Below are 27119 nucleotides of genomic sequence, written 5' to 3' on the forward strand. Positions count from 1 at the left end.
ACGAGACTGTGGAAACCCCTGCACCATCAACTTGTTTGTCAGTAGCCTTCTTCGATTTAAAAACTGATCATACGCAGAACAAGCTCTTGCGTATCGAATCAGTTGAGAGATGTAAAGACCATATGCAGGTGATAATGGAACATTGCTACATAAATATGGAAGTTAAATCGAGGCAGGCTACTTACAAACAAGTTGATGTTACAGAGGTTTCAACAGTCTCGTTTAAAATCAGCATTTCGCAAATTTATATATATAACTATCTAGTTTACAAATACAACCTGTCATTAGGTCAAATGTGTTTGGCGTGTTTTATATCTATCGTTAAGCCGTTCTTGACTACATATTACTCCGTTTGTCTGATGAAGATATAGGGCTAACGGCGGATGTGACCGGTCGACAGGGAATACGTACTCCTCCTAAGCACCTGATCCCACTTCTAGTATAACCAGGGATCCGTGTTTGCCCAACTCTTAATTTTGTATTCTTTTAGGAGTTATGAGATTGATCACTGTTAGTTATCTTCACCTTTTCATCATTAACTTACAAATACTGTATGTCTAGTGAAATTGTGATTTTGACAACCTTTGTTGATGTGCATCTGACAAAATGTCATTGATAAGTTTTATACATATGAATGTGGAGAAACGTGTGTGCCGAGAAGTACATGTAATAGTAGTGATGGGTTGTTTTTTGTTTTTTTTGTTTGTTTGTTTGTTTGTTTTTTTTCTTCGTTTTTTGTGTTATTATTTTTTTTTTTACGTCTATTCGAGAATTTTTCTCTCATGTTGAGACGTCACCAGCGGTTGGTGAAGTACCACAAATCTAGACCTATGTTTAGCGCTCAGGGCCATGGCAACGCTAAATACCTACAACCTTTAGCGTGTCAGCGCTTGTCGCGACACGGGACCTCCATTTTTAAAGTAATATCTGAAAGACCCGTGGTTCTCACTTGTCACTGCCAAGCGTTTCTGGTTCGAACTCACGACCTCCTGATCACGAAGCGAATGCTTTACCACTGAAAGCTACCTCGATCGGTCCATTGATGTTTTGAAAGTGTATGTATATTGCGTGGGTTTAATTCGCATGACTGCATGTTCGATCGGTAGGAATTCCATACCAACTGCCTATGTATATAAGTTTCACATCTCCTATTTACAAAAGCAGGATAACTACATATATTGTCCTTTGGATTGGAGATCTAACCACCTCCGTATCCCCCCCCCCCGAAAAAAATCTTGTTCCGAATATTCTTTTGCTTTTGAAAACACAGAAATAAGCGGATAAATCCGGCTCTAATGACATTAATCATTGCATAACCCGATAAGAGACAAACCCCTAACAAACGTTTGTAAACATATAACACTCCTTAAGTTTTAAAGGATAAATACATGTATGCATCCGGAACCAAAATTATGGCCAGAAACATACGGAAGCGGGTTGGAACCTAAATTATCACCCGCAACCAAGGTTGTAGGTATTTAGCGTTCCGACCGGAACGTTAAAATTACCCCGAACAAAAATTGTGTGACAGGGGCAGTTACACATGTACGTGACTAAATCCTGTGAATTACAAAGGACTTGATCACGTAACCACTCGCTTCAAAGCCCGGTGTAGTTATTTCAAAATTGATATTTATTACATGTACTTACATGAATAATATGCATTTGAGATAAAAAGGTAATTTTAAGATTTATACGACTCTTACAACCTATCGTGCACCATGACGACCCAAAGACTCAGAAACAGGTTTTTTTCCGGACCTGGGCAATGTTATGCTGAACTTGTGCATCTCATCATTCTAAAATTAACGATAATCGTGTTGCGGTGGAATTTTTATCGCTAAAGTATGCTAGCCGTTCTTTCTAAGCCTCGTCCTGATCGGACGTTTTTATTTGATAAATGTATTTCCTTCGAACCAATGTCAACTGCTATCACCTTTGACCTCCCAAGAATTTCAATGGAAATTAAAGGTGTGTTTATATAACAAAAAAAAAACAAAAACCACCACCACAAATATAAACACTGTGAAATGATACGACATGTACAGTTTGCTGTTTGCGAATATAACATTATTAGAAAACATAAGAAAGCCGTGGTGCTACTTGGCCGGGAACGATGTTTATTCATCACTGAATAGGTGTATATTAAATTATAGATGATACTCCATGTAAGAAAACTTCAGATGAAGGACACTGCTGGGGATAAAATGCCGCGATTTGATTTGACAGTCTCTCAGTCAATACTTTTCTAGTTTGTTGCAAATGTATTGACTTCAGCGAAAGATTTAAATTATTCAAATGCACGTCAACCAACGAGTTGATACGTATAATGTTAGTAAATACCAAGTACCTAGAGAAAAATTAGTCATCCATCTTCACATAAAACGAATTACAGTACTAAATTAAACAAAAGTACTTCCACAGTATCTTTATTGACCAGTGCACCCCCCCCCCCCCCATCATACATGTACAATTAATACCGTCTCTACACGAGTGAAGAATTCTCGAAAACACGTAAATCCCCGATCAAACAAACCTAGTTTTTTTTTTAAATATCAAGCGGTACTCTTAGTACTTCGATTAATTGGTTCATATTGCTATATATTGCACCACGCTGCTATCAGATAGGTTATTGTCGTAACTCGGAGAACTAAGATGGATAGACAGACGAGCGCAAATGAAATGAAACCCAAAGCAAATTTAGATGCAGGTTCAACGGAGAGAGAAAGATGGGACAGACACGCCGAATCGCTGCTTTCTATGCTCGGTTATGCAGTAGGGCTAGGGAACATATGGCGGTTTCCATACCTTGTGATGCGGAATGGAGGAGGTCGGTATGGATATCTTGTCCAGCTGATTTCAAAACTAACCAGACTATCTAAAATGACGTCATGTTTTCTTTCAGGAGCATTTCTGATTCCGTTTGCAATATTCCTTTTGATTTGTGGAATTCCTGTCTACTTTCTGGAAGTTGCATCTGGACAGTTCTCAGGAAAAGGAATCGTGGAACTGTATGACGCGTGTCCATTACTCAGAGGTACATGTAATCCAATTAGATTTTTATGTGAATCTTGAATTAAGACAAAATTTCTTACACCGTCTCACTCTAATTACTATTAATTACGACCAAATTATGATGATTGAGTGTGTCAGGATGAATTTCTGATGTGCTTGCGCACACATTGTATAATATTAAGATATGCAAGTACATGGATATACATGCTTAGCTGAAGAATATCTTACAGTATATGCGACCTCAGTTAAGAAACCTACATCGTTAACAGAACTTCCTCTACGACACGAGTAAAACACTGTCCCAGTACACAATCACCATCTCAACGATACAGTTAAAGTTATTCACCATTTTCTTGGAAAGCTAAAGGATATCTCTCTAATTGTGATAATCCTAATTTTTGTAAAATTCTTATCTACATGTAAAATTCTACTGGGATTGATTGCTGTATTTATGCGTGACTTTTATTGAAAGATTGATTACCGTATAATACTAAGGATGAAATTCTATTCCTATATTTTTAATTCTGATGATAAACATTGTTGCAGTTTCTTACTTCTATCTGTGATATCTGAACAAGTTATATAAGTGTCTCACAAGTTTCTTATTTGAATTATGTAATAGAATACGTATATCTCGTTTTCCGAATTATGTATGTGGAATGATCATTTTGCTAATGTTTCAATTATCATATATTATAATCATTTTGCTAGCGTCTAGATAACTGTAAATCTCTATTTCACAATGTACAAGAGACGAACTGGTTCGCGGCAATTAATTTTCGCAACCGAGATTATCTCAAAACAAATACAAGCGATATTAAAGTGCTCGTTCACGGCGAGAAATATTCGTGATGATTATAAAATTTCTCGCAAAAAATTTCTAGCACGATTGGTTTACAGTACGCTTCTCCCACATCAATTTACTAGAAACACACTGTTAAAAGAAATTATTTTCAAAGGTGAAAAGCAAATCTTCTTTTCAGTTTCAAAAATGTCGCCATAATTTGTTAAATTGCTTTCTAATCAGCTTAATGTAATTTGATTTAATATTCGTTCAAATATCACTAGGAGACGGGCTACCAGTGTATGAAGTTCTTCAATCTGGGACACACACTAATGCTAAAATAAAGATAGAACCATCTACGTGCTTAGACAAGTTTGGAATTATAAAATACATCGTGAATTTGTTTGTAGGAAGAAACGTTCATGTTCACGTAGTGCAATGTGTTTCCCATGAGTAAATGTGCATGATAATTCCCCTTGTACCTATGTTGGTAGGTTAATATAGAAAGCTATAGAGGTTTAGTAGATTGGTACAATGTCTATGTATGTACTGAAATGTAAAGATAGCTGTATCATGAAACTCAGAAGGGCTATTCCAGTTCGTTTTATTTTTTTAGAATCAACAAATCACAATTTACACCACCTACGTAATTCCATCGCCCTCCCCCTGGTTTTACGCACGTGTATGAACAACCCCCTCTCGGATTCCTTCCTCCCTATCTTCACCCTATAAAGTCGAAGGAGTGAGGGGGTGTTTCACTGATCAGAACATCACGTAAAAACCACACACTGTTTAAGCGCATGCTTTCACACTCAATGATTAGTTATGAAACAGCATGCTTAGTGATGAACAAAACTCGTAGAGTTATCAGATCAATGAAATGTACACTTATTATTCCGCTGACTGATATTGCTTAAACAGAGAATATTTGTTGAAAAAGCGATTTAGAGTCAAATGAAGTTTTAAAAAAGAGAGCAGGGAAAACTCTGCCAGCTGCGAACGGCAATGTGACCGTGCATTGAGATGTTGACATGAATACAGCTGTCAAATATCTCATTAAAAGAACAGCTTGGTATGTTTCCAGTATGGAAAAGAATGAGCATAATGAAGATTTCACACATATACAATTCGCAAATCTGGATAATTATTCATCTTACGGAGGGCAAGTTCGATGTCAAAAAGAGAATACTGAATGTATGCATTTCGCTTTAAATTTGCAATAAAAAAAATATTATGATATTCTACAAATAAGATATGAATAAAATTACTTGTAGAAATTACAATCCACAAATTGGATAACCACTCATTTTGAGACGTCGTCCCGAAATCAAATGTCGTTTACTCAACATTTTGAATCGTAACATCTGGCTTACAAGTGTTCTTGTTGTAAATAATAGCATGGGTCAGAATAAACCCTGTGACCTTTAGAAATACATCACAAAGACAATGTTCAAAATTTTAACAATTTATCTACAATTATTTACAGAAAAATATAATAATGAAAAAAGTACTAACTTACAGCAGGTCTAACCAAAGTTCACAGAAAGTGTCCGATGCTGGTTTACTGCTGAGCTGAATTCACACATTAACCTTTCAGCAAGTCGAAATTACTGACAAATTTTACAATTCCAATTTTGTGAATACAGTCATCAATTCTGGGAATCAGATAAGAGTCTGTTTTCCTTACAGAATTCACTTTTCTGAAGTCGGTACACAATCTGTAGGTACCACCATGTTTCGGTACTAGAATGCAAGGTGAGCTCCAGTCACTTTTACTTGGCTCAAAAATGTCATTGTCCGGTATGTACTGTACATCTGTTCTGCAATTTTAATGGATTCAAACGATAAGGATGCATCATCCACTATAACATCAGGACAAGCAGCATTGGTCTTTTTAGGGAACATCAAGAAAGAAAGATAATTAGCCATGAGATGCTGAACTTGTTCTTTCTGGTGAAAAGCTAGGTGTCAAGATTGACAAGAATTTCGGAGTTCTTTAGGGGGACACTCTGACTGAGGTCATTTTCACTAGTTTCTACACCATTGTCATTTCTAGTATAATCTTGACATGTACTCACGTTGGCTAAAGTGGAAACTGAATTCACATGATCTCGGTCACATCTAAATGCATAAAAATACTCCTTCAACATGATAATGTAACAGAATCGTTTTTTCTTTACGCCGGCCAGGTGTCTCAACTACAAAGCTCACATCATTAAACTTGCTTTCAATTTCATAAGGACCATAAAGGATGACCAGGAACAGACAAAAATACCAATCTGATTAAAACCAGATCTTCAATCCGCTCCTCTATTGGCCATGTCGCGTTCATGGCCAATAGAGGAGCGGATCGAAGATCTGGTTTTAATCAGATTGACAAAAATACAAGAACTTTATCACCTGGTTTAAAAGACTCTGTTCCTGGCATCTTTGTCATATACCAAATTTAAACTTTTACAGGTGTCAATCAAGAACAGATATATTACACAACAAAAAGGATATATCAGGTTCGAAATGCAAGCCTTTTTCACATTTCAATGTTAAGATAAAATATAGGTGTGATTATAATCAATATAAAACATTTATCGCACATGAACATGCATTTTTAAAAAATGCATATATTAGCCAATTCATATCGAGGATGTAACACATTGGTAAGTCACAATTTATTCAGACTCATAAAAATGTATCGTTTTCTCATTTCTGTTCATCAAACTAGCAAATTAAGGGTTAAGCAAATAAAAGTATAAAGTCTTAATTTTAAGGAAACAATGTTCTTTTCTCAGAACGTTTCGTCATCGGCATATATTGATGAGATGACCGTATTCAACTATTTGGTTTTTTTTCTAGAGCACGTATTGTTTTGAGAACCTGTGTCTTACAATCCCATTGTAAATATTATATTATGATCAAATACGTTCAAATCAACTGTTTTTCAATATTAGAAAAAAATTGCAACTGTCGCAGCTCAAGGTAATATCAAAATGTTTATGTAAAATGATAGTATATCAATAATTATGTATTGTAATGTGTTTTGTAGGTTCGACCACGAATGAAGTAGATATATATATATAATTTTCCTTACGTTACTTGGCAATCTGATTGAAACCAGATCCTGAGATCCGCTCACTTAGATCGCTACACTAGGATCTGACGTAACCCCATAGGGGGTCATGTCCGCATGACCTTTCGCTTGGAATATTCATGAGAACTATCAGCCAGTAATATTGAGCCATACAGGCAATGATGGCTATTAGGCGGTTCCTGGCAATTCGTAAACAAATTGCTGTAATCTCTCTCCCACGAAGTTTATTCCACACTGTAAATTTATATATTCTCGCATAACGAATTTTAAACTTTCGCAATAATGCCTAATCTATTCCGTTCATTCAAACAACAAAACGTACAATATGAAATATACCCAAATTAAATTAATTGTGAATTCAGATTTATGTATGAATAGGGACGGGTACGAATTGAATAGTTTTCAAGATGGTTTACTTAAATAACACGAGGAATATAACGCCAGTCGACGTAAACGGTGCATTGTGACGTCGCATCTAGCTGCGATATGTTTTCTTTCAAACTCCATCGGGATTTTTTAACGTTTGAATGAAAGAAAACCGACGTTGTTTGAATCGCATGTTTTGAAAGGTGTCCAGTCGTCTGTCAAACGTGCAGCCATATTTTTTTTTTTTTTTTTTTTTTGCATCTCTAACATAAATAATGACGCAAAGGTTCATGGGAGAAAAATTATCGTTGGTATAAATCGACAGGGTCAATTTGATTGGTTTAACGAAAGGTCATGCGGACGTGACCCTATATGGGGTTACGTCAGATCCTAGTGTAGCGATCTAAGTGAGCGGATCTCAGGATCTGGTTTTAATCAGATTGGTTACTTGGCGTATTCTACTGATTGGATTTAAATAAAATAATAGAACAGAATCAATAATAATCAACAACACAATGATTTAAACTGATCTTCTATATTTATCTGGTTTTTCTCTGTTATCTCTCTGTGCTCTGAGCCTAGGTCTGAAACTTACATTTGAGCCTTAGCTCCCAGACCTATTTCTAAACACTGGGTTTCAAACACCCTATTAATACACTTTGCTCCTTTTTATTCAGCAAGAATTTATGATACCCAAATGGTCCGTCTTCAGCAATTTGAGACACCGCAAATGAGTAGTCATAAACACCTTACCTCCAAGCACGTCTTCACTATACGACGACTTCTTCCAGAATGAACAACCGATCTTGAATAAGACCGCTTTATATAGTTTCCCTAAATCTGCTGAGTCAGATCTAGATCATCTTAACGTTTGGAACATTGTCCGAACACAGGAGATAACATATGATTAGAAAAGAATAATTCAACCTTGATTATCTAATTTGCATATGATTAACTTGATCAACGGAATTTCACTACAGTATTATCTCGTACAAGCGCAATAAAAAAAGAAGAAAATATGGGTTACATTATTTGGCGTTTATGTACACGGCTGATATACAAACAAATTTAGGTCTCCAAAATAACGGGTAGCCCCAGCAACACAATCAACAACACAACAACATTTCAATGCAAAATCACAACTTTATGTGACCTTGACCCTGGGAGATGCATAAGTCATGGTCAAAGAATATAAGGTTCATTGTAAAAATAGTATTAAACGTCTATGACCCTGAGAGGTGCAGAGGTCAAGGGGAAATAAATCAAATGTCGCAATATCTACATAATCTTCGACTGTGACCCTGGGTTGTGCAGTGGTCCAAACCAGACAAATTAAGAGTTAAATTGATATATGCCGCTCAGTTCGCCAGTAAGTTGATGTGACAGCCGTGCTAAGAATGGAAGAAGAGTTGAAATAAATTAAAGACCAAGCCAACAGTACCTGTTCCACAATAAAAATATGGGAAGTGGGGGTCTGGGTGGGATTTTAAATTATATATTTAACTGCTAATGGCAAGACATTTCTTATTCAAAAACACCACCAACCTCAGAACTGGATTGTTACGAGCAAAGAGATAAATTGCTGCAACAACGCCTCCTTTAATACTCGAGTTAGATAAGTTGTACTTAAGTTACGACTATCACTAAGGGAGATAACTCAATGGAAATTGCGCTTCCTTGATAAAAGCATCTTATTCTCATAATGCGAAATAGATGCCCTCGTATTAGTTTCATTGCTGATGATACAAGTATTAAGTGTTTTTACTGTAAAAGCTAAATACTTTGAAAACGTGTATGTTGTCAATATCTATGTTGAATTTCAAATATACAAATGGGAAAAAGTTACTCCTTTATGAAAGGTTTGAAAATAGAATAATAATTTTGAATTAAGTAATGCTAAACAGTCTGCACCTCTGTTTACAGTATTTCAATTGTCTGTTGTCCGTTCTGTTCATCAACAATCGCCCGTGCGACTATATTGTACTCACTTCCAACAGAATGGAAATATTTGCAGTGCTTTAGTTTTGTACAGTTTGACAAATGAGGTTTACTTTTCTTGCATACCGAAATTAAGGGTCCTCCGGAAATCTCAAATACATGTACAATCCGATGGCAGGTTATTGTAATGAGGGAAGCAGGTATGTCACTGATACAAACTGATCATCGAGTGGGGTATCACCATTCAACTATCTGTAGAGTTGTCAGAAAGTACCATTTACATATATGTAATAAATGAAGTGAAAAAGATCGCGCAAAATCTGGAAGACTATGCACTCAGAAGAATGGTTAGACGACACATAGCTCAGCTTTAAAAAGGGAATTGTTGCCGCATTGTTTGGTTTTAACGAGAACAATGCGGAATAGACTGAAGTCGTTTGGTTATCGTGAAAGGATATTTCTAAAGAGACCTTTACTTACCCTCAGACTCAAAACAACAAGTATGCAATGGTGTCAAGTTCGCCAATGTTGGAACCTAGCCTCTTGGAGGAAAGTTCATTGGTCGGACGAGGTTCATTTTTTACTACATTTTGTACATGTCACAGATGGGGAAATGTCTGTATGACGGTAACCTAGAACTGCATATGCTGAACGAGATATATCAAAGACGATTCCGTGTTATGGTGTGGTACTACATGTTTTTTACCACTGTAAGCTGAATCTTATCACAGTTAGGGACAGACGTGATGCACAAAATTACCAAAGGGACATTCTTGTTGGAAGTGTTGTGCCTCATTTTGACAATTACAGTCTTCAGCCAAGGTCAGTGTTCATGAATAAACAATACCAGACCACATCGAGCTAGTACTGTGCAGGATTTTTTGAGAAGAGAGTCAGTTGTGACACTACCATGGCCTGCTGGATGGCCAGGTTTTAACCCTGTTGAGCACATTTGCGACATCATTGGTCTTTCTTCAGAGGACACCGTTTATTAGATTGAAATGACGCAGGCTGAGTATTCGGAGTGACAAGCTCCATCATAACATCAACTTTAAAGTTTGATTAGAGGATTGAGAAGACGCCTTCTGATTAAAGACCATCACACGAAGTCACCTTCCCAAGAACAAAATATCGAACTGATGTACATGTACAAACAACACCTTGAAGTTTAGGCATCTGACTTGCTATTTATGACATTTGGGCTAACCATAAACTTCAAGGACAATTTCTTTTACCAAAATAAACAATATATTTTCTCAGATCATAACATGTACAGATATGGAGTGGGTTTCGGAGTGTAGTGAGGATTCTTAGATTATTCTTTATTTCTCACACCGAAATCTGACTCCTCGTGGTGTAACCATCTCTAAACTGAAAATAGTTTATCCATGTATTGATGTTCTCTCTCTTGGTTGAATTGAAAATTGCATGTCTTTGTGAAAGAATTTTATTTTGTATGTGAAATTGTTTTGCAAGGATTAAAAGCAGTACTAGTAACGCAGGTATTTGGTACATTTCTAGGTGTTGGAATTGGTATCTGCCTGACATCAGCGATGAGCATGGGTTACTACTCGATGATTCTTGGGTACACCGTTTACTATCTTGCGAATTCCTTTAAATCGCCCCTTCCCTGGACGCTGTGTAAACAGAGTTGGAATACTGATGGATGCTTCACGATACAGAAACCTCCAGTTGTGAATGAAAGTTTGAGACTGCCCTTAAATGTATCCGGGCCAGGGCACCACCTCATATTAACAAACGAATCAAAGACTACAACTAATACGTCCATTTCTTATATATCTTCCGCAGAAGAATTTTGGCAGTAAGTCGGAGTTAATTTTTGTACTTTATTCACTTTATTTTCAAATTTTTTGCAAATAACCATCTCTTCTGTGCAACGATACACATAGATGTTTCAAACATCTCATTACATTGTGTGATGTTTATTATTTTCTCACTATATATTGAATTTCAATTTTAAGAATTCTGAATATCTAACCTGTTTTCGGGTTGGATATTTTTTCTGTGATATACTATAAATATATAAGAGAAGACCCTTTTCACATGAGAGACATTTATTAAAGTAAGAGTATAAAAACCCACCATGAGTATCCTTGTATAGGATTAAAAAAATTATTAAATAAAATTATTAATCAAACCAGAAATAGACAACACGGTCAGAACGATCACATCAAACAACAATGTAGACTAAATGAGTAAACCCAAATCAAGGAATTGTCATCGCACCAGGACTTATTGGTGTAAAACATTTAATCATGCTGTACTAATTTTGAAGTCAAAACTTAATTAATTGAAATAAAAACAGGTAAAATGAATCCTTTTAAAGCTGACATTTAGATTTGCCACAGTCATTGGAATTTATGTTATGCTCTATAAAAATGACATACAAGTGAACAATCGCTGAAGCTGTTTTCACTCCTGTTTGATGCTGACATTCACAATTCTGGTTAGTAGAATGATCTGACACACAACAGAAAGCGCTCAGGATTTAGTTATCAAAAGTACAATCGTACTCACGAGTTTAACATGTCTTTTACAGAGAGAACGTGCTCCACATGTCCGAGGGAATTCATCAGCTCGGATCAATGCAGTGGTACATCGCATTCTGTCAGCTGGCTGCCTGGGTTATTGCCTTTCTTTGTGTGATAAAAGGAATCAAGTCCTCGGGAAAGGCAAGGCGGATTATATTAAATCAATCATCTAGAGTAAGAGAGTTTTGAAACTGATTTAATGTAATGTCTATTTTAGAATATACATGCATGTACACATATACATATACAATAAGCTGGATAAGTATTCCTTATAAATACCCGACATATCTGATGTGTTTATAGATTAGCATTAGTAATATTAATATACTGCCAATAACCACAAACATGCTGCGGGATATAATCCTTTGAATTTCGAAACATAGAGTCACATCTCATAGTACTACTACTTGCATGTAAAATGTTTTCACTTAGATTCTCCAAATCATCATATCTATTGCTAAGTACTTGAGTGTTGTCTTCATTCTCAGAATCACTCTCATTTTTAAAATGACCGCCAATCATGCAATATGGATCTCAAAGAGATTTAGCAGGCAGGGGTAGTTGAGGTTGGCGCATAAAATGTAAACTTGAAATGATCAAAATGGCCGAAATTTTCAAAATGGCCACTGAAAACGCGTCAATGTTTCAATGTTTTGCATTGGTATTTGGGAATAAAATAAAGAACTCGAAATTATTAAAATTGCCACCCAAAATGCGTCCTGTTTATTAAAGTCTATACTTTCCAGTTGGTTTGACATGTTTGATTTGTAAAATATAATATTTCCTATAGTCAGTAAAGCTTGTGTATTCTTTATCACACTTGTACTGATAGGGTTTCCTGCCATTTTAAGGGATCTCGGGGGAATAAGTTTCAGAGTTTTGCAAGATGAGCGGAAGTCTAAAACAATGTGCAGTTTCTTTCTTTTCTTTTTTTTTTTTTTTTTTTTTTGCAGAAAGGGGATTGTTTATTTTGCAGGAATGGGACTTAATCAAGTAAATCAGTTTTCTTTTATTTTAGGGTAGGGATTCGATTGGTGTTTGTTTGGGATATTTTCGTATCAGCATCTTGTTAGAATTGTCACTTGTTCTTGTTGTATTTCACTGTAAAACAAAAACTTGATGCTTAAAAAATAATCTTATACACTCAATTGATAGTAATTCAAAATAAAAGATAAATATATCTAAAAATACTTGATAAATTATATCAAATGCAGGAGGAGTAAAGTCAATGCAAGAAATCGAATTTGGTCGTGTTGGTTACTGCCTTTGTTGTCGTTTAAACTTCGTTTTCATTATATAGGGACTGACACGTAACACACGACTACAATATCGTTTGTCTGACGGTCGAGTTGCGTCGCCAGTGGGATCGAAACATGCTCACACTCACGGGCTCAGCTCAGGCGGGTTTGCGATACATTTGTTTACTGGACACACAGGACAACAATTATTGCGTCAGTACTGGAACTGAGAGTATATTTGTTTACAAATACGGAAACTATTAAAACTGCATGTCATACCCCTAGATTTTTTCACATCGTTATACTCACTAGTATATTGTTACTTGATTATTATATAACTGTACCATAACAATGAGAGGTTTCTCAGGGTTTCAATAAACTAAACTAAGATCCGTTTGATTTGTCAAACGCAGAAATCATGAACTATTCTCAAACTTTGACACCTTTAATTCAGAAAACCGCGCCACGATATTTGGATATAAAGTAGACGTAACATCGTGCCTTTGAAATGCTAGTATGAGGCAACTGATTAACGTCACGAAGATTCGTTTTTCGCTTGACACAGCTTTGCTACTAGTAATATACTAATACGAAATGATATTTCTTCTAAGATACCCCCTTCCTGAGAGGTTACGTTTCGGTCCTTTTTGAACATTAGTATCACGGTCTCCGGACACTCTTGATATTACTGTACTTGATATTTATACGTATGTATGTAGGTTATTAACATCGATAGAGTTTTTCACGAACTTGGAAGAAATTTTAGAACAAATATTCGTTGTGTTTGTAGACTTTAACATAATGTTATCACTTTTCCAGGCTGTTTACGTAACTGCTACATTGCCCTACATCCTGCTAACAGTCCTGCTCATTCGCGGGCTGACCTTGCCCGGCTCTGTAGACGGAATCTTGTTTTACATTACGCCGGATTTCACCAGATTGAAAGATTTTCAGGTAAATACATGATATGTCACGTCATTTCTCATTGTATTTGGCGATATATAGATAAAAATAAATCGAACATTTTCAGGAAAAGGAATTACATGTGATATTCATGTATTTCTAAATCTGATTTATTGTATATGACATACCAGATATATCCCAATGAACTCCACATAAAAGACACCACAGGGTCTTCCACATTGCTTTGTACTTAGATATTTATTGAACATAGATGTTAACCACCAACTAACAACCCAGCTCTATTACAAACGGGATGATTTCAGCTACTCAATCGTCACTTCCCATATTTATGTCGCAATATTCCATTGTTACCTGCATATGGTGTTTATGTCTCTTGATTTGATACACAAGAGCTTGTTCTGTGTATGATCAGTTTTTAAACTCGAGACAGGCTACTGACAAACACGTTGATGTTAAAAGTCAGCATTTCGCAAATTATATGTTCGTTATTACGGTGTAGTTTGCCCACCTGTCATTGGGTAAAATGCTGTCTGACGTGTTTCATACCAATTGTTAGACCGTTCTTTACATACTGATTTTGACTGCCGATTACACCGTTTACCTGATTAAGATATAGGGCTCTAAGCGGATGTGACCGGTCGACAGGAGATGCTTACTCCTCCTAGGAACCTGATCCCACATCTGGTATATCCTGGGGTCTGCGTTTCCCCAACTCTTAATTTTGTATTGCTTATAAGAGTTATGAGATGGATCACTGTTCGTTATCTTCTCCTTTTCATGGAATGTCTTTACATGTGTAATCAAAATGGACACATGTGATATTCTTCTTTTGATACATGTTGATTTACCCTATCAATCCATTATAACAAAGTGAGTTCCGACACCTTCTTTGTTGATGCATCTTGAGGAAAGCGTGATATGTAACCTTTGAACTTGACTTTCACTTGTACTTATACAAACAGAAATACACAATCTTTACAGACGGACACACAGACAAATAATCAATAAATCATTTACCTAACTTGCTATATAATCGCTTCATTAAGAATATATCTAAACGATGTGAGGCTTTGGATGTGGAGAACTGATGCCATGACTGAGATTCTCTGTCACATCGCTTAGACTTGGTAAACAAATCACCTGTTGACTCTGTCCACTCTGTGATTGCTATATCATAAATTACCAGTGATGAATCAGATTTGATTAGAGAATTCATCACTTTACTTTGCAAGAAAAGGAAAGAATTTTCATCTAAAATTTTATAAAAGCACAATGTGACTAAGTGAAAACCCTGAATATGTTAGTTTCGCACGCACACTTCTTATCAGCTGACGGTGCTCTAAGTGTTGTACCAACATCTACTAAATGGAGCACTGTAGCTCGAGAAGTCGTGGATTCGCTGAATGTTCGACATTAGATCTGAGGTTTATCGGATGAAACAAAAATCTATATAATGTGACACGGTTGCGCTCGTATGTTAACAACTTTAATTTTCTGAAATGACACAGATCGCTAAGCGTAAGTAAATCCTGTGTCAATTCATTTACAGCTGTGTTACAACGCACTTTGAAAAATTACGCACTTCGAAAAAAAAAAATCAAAGTGCGACAATTGAAAAACTATTATTTTCCAAAGTGCGTTGATATTGACTATATTAACGCACGTTGCAGAAAACAAATTTTGCACGGCTCGGTCAATTTTCTCGAAGCTTTCAAAAATGATAGATTTAGACGTTTTGGGGATTTGGGTAAAAATAAGGGCCTGGCTCTGCAAGAGCCCTACAATGATTAGACAGCATGTTCGTCCCTCCGATCGTCCGTCCGATTTCATTTGTCTTGAACAATATTCCTTTCCCTTGACCAAGTCTGGCCAAAGCTTTACCCATAGATTGCCCATGGGTAGAGGGTGTGCAGCGACATTGGTCCAATTTCCTAGATCAAAGGTCACTGTAGATAAACCTATCTGTGTAAGATCTTTGTCTGGAGCATATTTTCTCTACCCTTGGCCCAGTCAGGCTTAGACTTCACCCATAGAGTGTGCATGAGTGGATGATGAGCAGTGGCCATAAACCAATTTCCTAGATTAAGGGTCAAAGGCGAACTAACTTCTCTTTGTAAAATCCTTGTATGGAGCATACATGCATTTCTCTCACCTTGGTTTTACCAGACTCAAACTTCATCCATAAACCTTTGCTGAGTACAGAATGTCCTCTCCAAAAACAATATTTCAGAACAAAATTGCATGTATTTTGCTAAAAGCGGGATCCTTTGAGATGGTCACCATTTCAAGTCTGACCTCTGACGAGACTCTCTAGATGCAAGTGTAGAAAGTATGCGAGCGGATCTAAATTCAAATTTTAATTAAATTGGGGATGGGACTTGTCTACATGCAATCCATTTGAATGATTTACCGGTAAAAATCATAATGATTGGCATGTATCTTTGGTTTTCCCTTCCCCGTTTCCGCCAAACGGATCAATTCCTCTCATTTTGAGAAAGAAATACAACACTTAATTATTCCCTCTACTAATTAAATTCAAAGTTCCAAAATTTTTGTTTTGTATACATTTTTCAAAGTGCGTTTAGTGTATTGAAAGTGCGTAATTTTTTCAAGGTGCGTTAAGTGTATTCAAAGTGCGTAATTTTTTCAAAGTGCGTTAAGAGTATTGAAAGTGCGTAATTTTTTCAAGGTGCGTTAAGTGTATTCAAAGTGCGTATTTTTTTCAAGGTGCGTTAAGTGTATTGAAAGTGCGTAATTTTTTCAAGGTGCGTTAAGTGTATTCAAAGTGCGTAATTTTTTCAAGGTGCGTTAAGTGTATTGAAAGTGCGTAATTTTTTCAAGGTGCGTTAAGTGTATTCAAAGTGCGTAATTTTTTCAAGGTGCGTTGCCACACAGCTGGTGACGTCTCTACTTGATTGAGAAATTCTCCAAAAGGCATGAAAGCTCAATCAATCAATAAAACCTGTCAGAAGACTATAGTGTACAATGGATATTCGTAGGTATGGATAGAAGCTGCGGTGCAGGTGTTTTATTCTGTCGGGATTGTCTGGGGGCCGCTGGTGACATTGGGCAGCTACAATAAATTCAAGAATAACTGTCTAAGGTAACTACATGTAACTAATAATGGTAAGATAAGCATGAACTGCAAAACTGTCACTGTTAATACATTTATGAAATTAAGGATTATCTCCCTCATGCATAGCTCTGATCCTTAGACGAATTTGACTCCAGTCTTTGGCATTCTGTTTTGTTTAGTTCTTGCAAGTTTATTGTTATTTCGGATTTCCAATAATGCAGCTTGAGTATCACTGAAGAGACACTATTTGTCGAAATGCGCATCTGGTGCATAAAAATTGGTACCGTATAAGTTTTACATGTAATAAAACCTTTATTTAATCATGATATATAGCATACAGTTGTACCAGTATTCTGTGTTGTAAAATATCATAGTCCATTTTCACCTTGTTTTGATAATTGTGGTCTTTATTTTGTACTTGTATAATGTACCGTCTGTAACACAGGCCTGCAATGTGAATTGGCATTAAGGTAGCTCACTACACTAAAGCTTACACTCTTTATGACACTAGGTCACAAGATGGCGATTTAAATGTTTTGTGAAAGTATTTGTATCGATCGATTTGTTTGTCTATCATCGTAGTTCAGTGGTTAAAGCATTGGGCTGGTGAACCGTAAATCTCGAGTTTAATCCGACAGAGTCTTTTGTTCATATGTATTGACATTTTTTGAAAATCATGTTTAATTTGCATATTTTCTGCCTTTTTGGCATGTATACTTATTATATATCATCATATCTTTTATGATCAAATCAATTCGTACTTTGAGAAACTATTTCTAGGTGTAGTGAGCCACCTTAAATCAAAATAGTAGCGAAGATGTACAGATTTAAAACTGTCAGGAGTTGGAGAATTTCTTGATAATGCAGAAAATTCATTTCATAAAACTGCTGCAGATATTGCAGATCTTTAGATCTTTAAAAAACTCTTCTAAAAAAAATGCTTGTTTGTTTAGTGTTGCTATTCAATTACATACTGTGTTGGTGCAGGCGGAGCCGATGTATTATTAGCGTGATCATGATTTAGCGCTTCTCCTGTGTATGAAAGTGGATAAATAGAAATATTCATATTTTCACACGACTTTAAATTAGCGCCTTTACATCACCTCCAAAGTCGCTAAATTTTGAATCCCGCTAAAATAAGTTAACATACAGTATCAAAAAATATGAGAATAATTTGGAATTGAATGGTTTAGAATTTTAAAAACAAGCAAGATTGTTCTACCGATCAGTGTGGCTGATTTGCTATTACATGTGTCATTCACCTACTAAAGCTGTGACAATACTATATTAATTGGAATAAGAAGAAAACATCTCTACAATTAAGAATATTTCTAGCTGCACGTTCCTGAAGTGTGCACAAGTTTTTCAAATTTGACTTTAGTTTTTCGCAAACAATACAGCCGTAATATGATAGTATTACACACCTTTGGTAATGCATCACATAATGCATTTAAAATTTAGATTTGGCTTGAGCCCTGGTGATTTGATGTAATTTCAGAGACAGCATTATTCTGTGTATTGGTGGAGAACTAACCAGTGTGTTTGGAGGGTTGGTTGTATTTGCTATTTTAGGAGTAATGGCGGATAAAAGAGGAGTCACAGTCGACAAAGTGGCTAAATCAGGTAAATAAAAAATGCACCCCAGATCCCCGTAAAATAACAACACGGATTGTATAGTGTAACGTGTTACTGAGTTCTTTACAAGAGATGGGGTCATATATTTATAATTTTTCCTCTTACTCTACTTGAGCTATTGATTGATCATTAGCATAAAATTTTCAATTTCTCTGTCCGAGCATTGATTGGTACCGAATTACTTATCTCGGGTTTCTAATTATATACAGAGGGTAGCTTGCTGGCTTGGGCTACTTGCACCGTGTTCCTTAGCAAAGTTCCTATTGCTAATTGAAAGTACAGAGTGACTCACCCTTATTCAGGATAATTGCACCCAGTACCCCATTGCAATTCCTTAAGCTCTTCTTATTCTTTTCTCCCGAGCCTATTTCTTATTTTTATTTTTGGCCCACCCATTCGTTCTCGATTCTGGAGCTATTCACATCAGACTAACTGATTTCCCTGCTGCAGGCTCTTGTATATCCAAAGGGGGTGATCAGGTCCTTGGACTATTCTATTATAAATCACTTCTGCGTTTGGAAGACATGGACCTAATATACTATAACTATTAATCACCACATATAGAGAGTTTATTTATTTAAGTATCATTTTTTAGGACCAGGTCTTGCTTTCATCGCCTACCCGGAGGCTATCTCCATGTTACCAGTGCCAAACCTATGGGCTGTCATTTTCTTCCTTATGCTGCTGACCGTTGGTCTTGATAGTGTGGTATGTATGTATGCTACATCTACAATGTCTATAGACTACTTAATATGATTGTGTTTACATCACGATATCTACAATACACACTACTTAATATGATTGTGTTTACATCACGATATCTACAATACACACTACTTAATATGATTGTGTTTACATCATGATATCTACAATACACACTACTTAATATGATTGTGTTTACATCACGATATCTACAATGTGTACACACTACTTTTATATGATTGTGTTTACATCACGATATCTACAATGTCTACACACTACTTAATATGATTGTGTTTACATCATGATATCTACAATACACACTACTTTATATGATTGTGTTTACATCACGATATCTACAATGTGTACACACTACTTAATATGATTGTGTTTACATCACGATATCTACAATACACACTACTTAATATGATTGTGTTTACATCACGATATCTACAAGGTAGACTTCATATGAAAGTGTTTACAGTGTACAAATGTTCCGGACCTAGTGACATCATCGTCGATCGCGATGTGTACAGTGGAGACATTTCAATCACACATTGTCAAGACTTTGTGTCAACATCAATTTACATTATTTTAGGGGGGCGGTTAAAATGTAGGGGTGATGGAGATACAGCATTGTCGCGTTGACAGATTTACAATGTAGGACGATGATGATATGGAATTTGTAATGTAAATGACAGCATCGTGTAGTATTCAGTCATTGCACATGTAATTTATCTTCTACAAAGTGCGGGAGAAATATAACGCTGGGGGTACCGATATCAACAAGCTACCATATGCAAACCAGAATACAATGTGTCGTCTGTTTGAATGCTAATGAATGATTACTAGTAACGCTGATTCCAGAGCTTGAAATGGTTACATATGAAAGCTGGTGTTTACACAGTGCGTACAAAACTCATAAGGATGCTGATAATGGTGTATGCATCAGATATAGGTAGCTGTACTGTAAGCTGTTGACCTTGTGTTGTGCAGTTACTACGGGGTGCCAATTGGGACTTAATTTTTTTGTAATCAAAATCCATTTTGTGTACACAAAATGTGAAATTCTGTCACAACAAAATCCTATTTGTCTTACAAAAATATGCTATACATACTGCTTTTATGAGTATAACTTCATTTTTGCAATGAAAAGAATAATTTTTGATATGCAAAATTATCTTTCTGTGGAAAAAATATTTTTTCTTGACAAAATTCATTATTGTCAATTAGGTATGCAGACATAAACATATTTGCATGCAAAATTGACTTTTGTTACCTGATTTGCTAATTAGATAACAAAAGTCAATTTTGTGAGACAAAATTGAATTTGCACACAAAATGTTGATTTTGTAACGTCAAATGAGACTGGTGATTTTGTACTCAAAATCCATCTTTGGGTGGACAAAACTGAATTTTGTTGGACATTAGTGAAAAATTGACACAAAATTCAATTTTGTGTCACAAAAGTCAATTTTGTCAAACAAAAGTCGATTTTGTTTGCAAATCAGTTAACAGAATTCAAATATGGATATGCAAATGAAAACTTTCATCACGATTTTGTATGAAGGTCTCTCATTGCAGTAAAATACTGCTTGTTTGTGTCATCCATTTCATTGCTGTGAACGTTTACTATACTTACATTGATCAGCAGACTATTTCCAGACTTCCTGTGAGAGGCGCATGCTCTGGAATCTCATTAGCAAAAGGGGAGGGAGGTAATGATATCAAGTACTGGCCAATTACTGAACAAAAATCAGGGTTGAAGTATTCTAACAATCTATGGGAAATATTCTTTCAAGGGCACATTAAATATTTCAAGCGTAATATTTACGTGTATATTCAACATATATTCGTTTAGTATCATACCTTCCAAGTCCGATTAACCTTTACCAAAGAATGAGCTAAATGAAAGATGTAAGCGTATCAACCAATCGGTGATCAGCTTACAAGTTAAGGTCAAACATGATTTTAATTGGAAAAAAAACAAAACAAGAATTTTGTCATGACAAAAACGACTTTCGTCTACAAAAATGAATTTTGTCATAACAAAAATTATTTTTGTCCACTGAAAGATAATTTTGTATAACAACTTATTTTTATCATTACGGTTATCATTCAGTCTGATTAAAACCAGCCCCCCCCCCCCTTCTTCTATCGTCGACGATAGGAGAAGGGGGGCTGGTTTTAATCAGACTGGGTTATCATTAAAATAATTTTGTTGTGACGAAATTCAATTTTGTGAGACAAAATTGACTTTTGTCAGAATATTTCTCAGTTTTGTTTGCAATTTAGTTAACAGAAGTTTGCATTAAAGAATTTAATTGATGCAAAATTGAATTTTGTAATCAAAAATGAATTTTGTCTTGACATACATTTAAGTGACTTTTGTCCACTGAAAGATAATTTTGTATAATTTTATAAATTATAAATTTTGTGAATCTGAACTCATTTTTTATTGAACAAAACTCACTTTTGTCCACACTAAATTGGATTTCTAGTACAAAATCACAAAAGTCTAATTTGACGCCCCGTAGTTACAGCAAATAAAAGGTGTATTATTGGGGCTGCACCGTAAGAGAAATCCAGGTCCCTAACGGAAATGAGCGTAGTTGTATAAAGTAAATGTATACGGAATGGTAGCCACGGTATACATGACTGTTAGAACATTTACAGTTAATTCTCACATAGTCTGGGGTTAATCTCACAATCGGTTACACACGACCGAGACAAAATAGATGCACGTGGTTGACGTTTATTAATTGTGATCATTGTAATGTCAACGGTGTAGATAACATTGACATACATCCTTTGTACCGCGGCATAAGGTCAATAGCTCGGTTCTAAATTTAGAAAACTGCACCATAAGTCAGCACCACTACGATATGACGGAAATAATCTCCAAGTGGCATCAGACAAAGAAACTGGCAAACAAACGTGTCTCTTTTGACTTGTATTTGAATGTTAAACGGGGAACACACGTTCCTCTTGCATGTTTAAGTAAATCTGTAGAACAACGTTGTTTTCGATAATTAAGTAACGTTATGTGCGAAGTCTATTTCATCCCGTTTTAAAATCATTCAAAGACGACACATAGGTGGTACATGTATGTACAGATTGCGTAAGATGAAAACGGCTAGAAAATATTAAGAAATATTACCGTAATAGAAGTGTTTAGGTTTGTTAACATTCTTATTCCTTGGTTAAGTTGATCTAAATAAATACCTAAAGTCTTATTAAAAACCTAATGTACAACAATCGATTCCCTTGAACACACACAGAGAGAGAGAGAGAGAGAGAGAGAGAGAGAGAAGCAGTGGGAAAAACCACGGCACTGTTGGTTATTTAAACCTAAAAAATTTCGACGCAACCCGCGTCTTTATCAAGAGATCGAGAGACATATATTACATAAACAAATACCACATACTGCACACTACCAAAAAAAAAGAAGACTAATACGAATACATCTAGGTACATCGTTTACAAAAATGATACACTAATAGACTAAATTAAGAAATAAACAATCTCTCTCTCTCTCTCTCTCTCTCTCTCTCTCTCTCTCTCTCTCTGTATGTGTGTGTGTATACATATATAAGAAATAGATTTCATTTTGGAATGCCCTTTAGAGTATAAACTGCGACGCTTCACGTACTTTCATGAAGCATGTTATATTTGTAAATATACATATACATGTAAAACTTGTTTTGCAGTTTGGAGTAGTGGAAACTGTTCTTACAACATTTGCAGACCGTTACAAGTTCTTCAGAAACAGAAGAGTCTTACTGGCAGCTATAGTTGTTTGTCTCATGTATCTGCACAACCTGATTTTCTGTACCGAAGTATGTACCCGACTTATCTACTGTAACACAAGAGCAACGCATGCTATCATGATATCGGAGAGTATCTATAAGATGTTAGTTCTAAGATAGATTTCTTACAGTGTAACTGTCAAACTGAAGAAAGATTTTACTCCATATACCCCAGAACCAAAATTATTATCAGTTTTCAAATTATACTTGGCACCAACACCAAGTTTGATAATCCTAACATTATTTACATACACTGTTTTTCCTTCTTCATTATACCCATGGAAATATGACTAGAAACGATAGACATCTTGTTCTCACCATGGAAACATGCCTACCAGGTTTGGTTATCCTAGCTTCATTTGTATAGTTCAATTTTTATCCTTCCCACAAGGTGTTTATGGAGGAAAAGACAGGCCATTGAAAGACAGGTAGAATTATTGCACCATACCAGAACACAGTATGTCTATGATGGTTTCATTTCTATATCAAATCTGATTATCCCTACCCTAATAGTATTGTTTATATCTGGTTTTGTGCTCAAAATTAAGTTACTAATGTGAGTTTAACGTTGATCTTTGACATACGACCTTTGAAAAACAATAGCGTTCTGCCTCTGATCTTCATTATTCTACTGTTACTAGTACTATCTCTATTCTGTTTTGTGTCAATAGAATCACCCATGTACATTTATAAGTTGGACCTTGATCTTTGACCCACGACCTTGAAAAACAATAGGCTTTTCCCTCTAATCATTGGGAACATGTGTACCAAGTTTGATGATACTAGCCTTAGAAGTGCTGTTTTTATCTGACCTACAAGGTGCTGACAAGACACTTTGTGTCATTCCATAATACGACTGTATGAAAGAGAAAGGAATCAAGTACATTGTATTACAGCTGTCCCTGACTATAATTTGAAAAAAAAAAATATTGTTATTTCGTAACAAATGTAATAGCGTGATATTTGGCGCTTAGTAAGTTAGAAATTATGACAGGAAGTTGACAGTTTATTTCGTATGTATCAAATATGTTTTGGTAACATTTTCCAACGGTGTGAATAATACTATTTTCCTTTTTTTCTATTAAAAGAAATATAATTTTACATTTTTCAGTACTAAAAGCGCTTTTTTAAATATAGTCTCAAAATTGGGGAATTTTTAGTTTGAGATATTTTTGTTTCGAAAATTCCATATACATTCGACACTTTTTATACCATGAAGCTTAAGTCACACTTAACCAGAAAACTGCATAGAATATCGTGTATTTTGTGAAAAACTCGGAAGAATCTTTATATTTACAGGGTGGAATATACGCTTTCCAGCTGTTCGACTTTATATTTACAGGGTGGAATATACGCTTTCCAGCTGATCGACTTTATATTTACAGGGTGGAATATACGCTTTCCAGCTGTTCGACTTTATATTTACAGGGTGGTATATACGCTTTCCAGCTGTTCGACTTTATATTTACAGGGTGGAATATACGCTTTCCAGCTGTTCGACTTTATATTTACAGGGTGGAATATACGCTTTCCAGCTGATCGACTTTATATTTACAGGGTGGAATATACCTTTCCAGCTGTTTGACTTTATATTTACAGGGTGGAATATACGCTTTCCAGCTGTTCGACTTTATATTTACAGGGTGGTATATACGCTTTCCAGCTGATCGACTATATATTTACAGGGTGGAATATACCTTTCCAGCTGTTTGACTTTATATTTACAGGGTGGAATATACGCTTTCCAGCTGTTCGACTTTATATTTACAGGGTGGAATATACGCTTTCCAGCTGTGCGACTGGTATATTGCTGTCGTCTCCGTACCTGTGTTTGGTTTAGCAGAATGTGTAATATTTACATGGATATATGGTACGAATGATCAATCATTTAACCAATGAAGTTTAATTTTTAAATAGCAATGATTACTAAAAGTAACTACACATTTCAAAATGATTTTACAACATGTTTTTGATTTACGTGATATGATATTAATAGATAATGTCAAGAAAATGATAATCTGCATAGTCTGGTCTGATATATCTTTCGTGGACTGACTTCATATCTTTCAAACCAATTAACAGATTTTAATGAAAATTGCTGAACGCATTTTATACGGAGTAGATCATCTACCAAGCTTCAGAAATATAGCCCTGAAATCCCTTGATTGATGAGTACAGCTGTAAATAACAATGACACTATCATGTCACCTGGAGCAATAGTACTTAACGCTATTTATCCAGTGTTTTTGCCTTTGGTTTGTGTTGTAAATACTGTGCGTATTGATATTGATAAATATAGTATGTCTAGATCGAATGTGCCTACTTGGTATTCTTTAAGAAATAAAATTTCATTTTTGAAAATACATGGGGGTATGAACTGCAGCGCTTCACGCCGTATACTTTTCGCTAACACACGCCGGTATACTTTTCGCTAACGCACGCCGGTATACTTTTCGCTAACGCACGCCGGCGTCAATCATCGCAGTTTAGATACCATTCTGTATTTCCAAAATGAGATTTATTTCTTAGATAACGCGCTTCATGAAATATGCCAGCGTGAAGGTCGCAGATCATACCTCCAAATATGAATTTTTTATTTTCAAATACGAAATCTATTTCTGATATTTATATTATTATTTCATTCTGTCGGAATTCCCGGTCATTAAAATATATTTATTATATTTATATCCGTATTGATACGCGCATTTTTATACCCCCCCCCCCCCGAACGAAGTTCCGGGGGGTATATAGGAATCACTCTGTCTGTCCGTCCGTCCGTCTGTCTGGTCCAGATTCGTGTCCGGGCCATAACTTCTTTGTTCTTTGACATAGGCATACCATATTTGGCACACAGGTGGATCACCATGAAACGATGTGTCAAGTACCTTCATGACCTCTATATGACCTTGACCCTTGACCTCAAGGTCAAAATTAAAGGCTTTTTTTTTTTTACAATAAATTCGTGTCCGGGCTATGATTTCTTTGTTCTTGACATAGGCATACCATATTTGACACATGAGTGTATCACCATGAGATGATGTGTCGGTACCTTCATGACCTCTATAGGACCCTGAATACCTAGGTGTATCACCATGAGACTATGTGTCATGAACATTCATGACCTCTTTATGAACCTTGACCTTTGATCTCAAGGTCAAAATTATAGGTTTATATCATGGATTTGTGTTCGGACTATATCTTACATTTTCTTCTACAAAGGCATACCATATTTTTACACTCAGGAAAGAGGTAATTTATACCTATTAACAACACCCTTTGGGAGATTGGGGTAAACGGGGGGTATTCTTAGTGAGCATTGCTCACAGTACCTCTTGTTACAAACAGAAGGGCGTTCATGAGGAAAAGTTATAGAGATTGGAAATGTAAATATTGTCTTGTAAAGTTCACCACAATGTGCATGACTGTGAACGTGATTGATTACAGGTAGATTATTGACAGTTTAGAAATACAAAAATCGTTAACAGTATGAGTGAAAAATTCTCGAGAGAGACGTTAAACAAGATCCAATCAATCAATTAACGGTAAACTAAGGGGCACTGTATCTTCATGAGAGCACAAATTGATTTTCACATGTAAGTTTCAACTGCGAAGTTTGACCTACTTTAAAGAAAACTTAACCTGGTCAATATCTCCTGATGTATTTAAGGTAGGGATTTCATGATTTGCGTATAGATTCCCTATAGTAAAGTCTTGTATTTCATACATGATCTTTGACATTGTGATTTTGACCTTGGAGTTTGATCCAAATTTTAAAAAAATTGACCTTACTTAAAATTTGTGAATAATGAATTATAGGGCGTTATCATATGCATTCCTTTTGACAAATTTTTTCTTTGTATTAAAATTCTAACTTTGTGACATTGACCTTGAGGTATGACTTACTCTTAAGTAAACGTAACCTATCAAAATCTCCTGCACTACATAAAGCAGGGTTTTCATGTTTTGTATATAGATTTTTTACGGCTAGACTTTGTTTG

General features: G+C 35.7%; 1 protein-coding gene across 2 annotated transcripts in view; it reads left to right on the forward strand.

The window, feature by feature from the left end:
- The first annotated feature begins 2591 nt into the window (after window positions 1-2591).
- Window positions 2592-27119, forward strand: part of LOC125647388 (sodium- and chloride-dependent GABA transporter 3-like) — a 28950-nt gene continuing 4422 nt past the window's right edge. Inside the window, exons 1-10 of one of the 2 annotated variants that reach the window (XM_048874068.2) lie at window positions 2592-2830; window positions 2906-3037; window positions 10710-11010; window positions 11749-11881; window positions 13798-13932; window positions 16902-17005; window positions 18477-18601; window positions 19209-19321; window positions 23023-23151; window positions 24892-24991. In XM_048874068.2, coding sequence (XP_048730025.2) covers window positions 2656-2830; window positions 2906-3037; window positions 10710-11010; window positions 11749-11881; window positions 13798-13932; window positions 16902-17005; window positions 18477-18601; window positions 19209-19321; window positions 23023-23151; window positions 24892-24991 — 1447 coding nt within the window. In that variant the 5' untranslated portion in view covers window positions 2592-2655. Of the gene's footprint in view, window positions 2831-2905; window positions 3038-10709; window positions 11011-11748; window positions 11882-13797; window positions 13933-16901; window positions 17006-18476; window positions 18602-19208; window positions 19322-23022; window positions 23152-24420; window positions 24865-24891; window positions 24992-27119 lie in introns of those variants that run through there. The other variant, XM_056140943.1, reaches the window with a different exon arrangement.

Source organism: Ostrea edulis, chromosome 6 (assembly GCF_947568905.1).
Source record: "Ostrea edulis chromosome 6, xbOstEdul1.1, whole genome shotgun sequence".
Taxonomy (NCBI): Eukaryota; Metazoa; Mollusca; class Bivalvia; order Ostreida; family Ostreidae; genus Ostrea; species Ostrea edulis.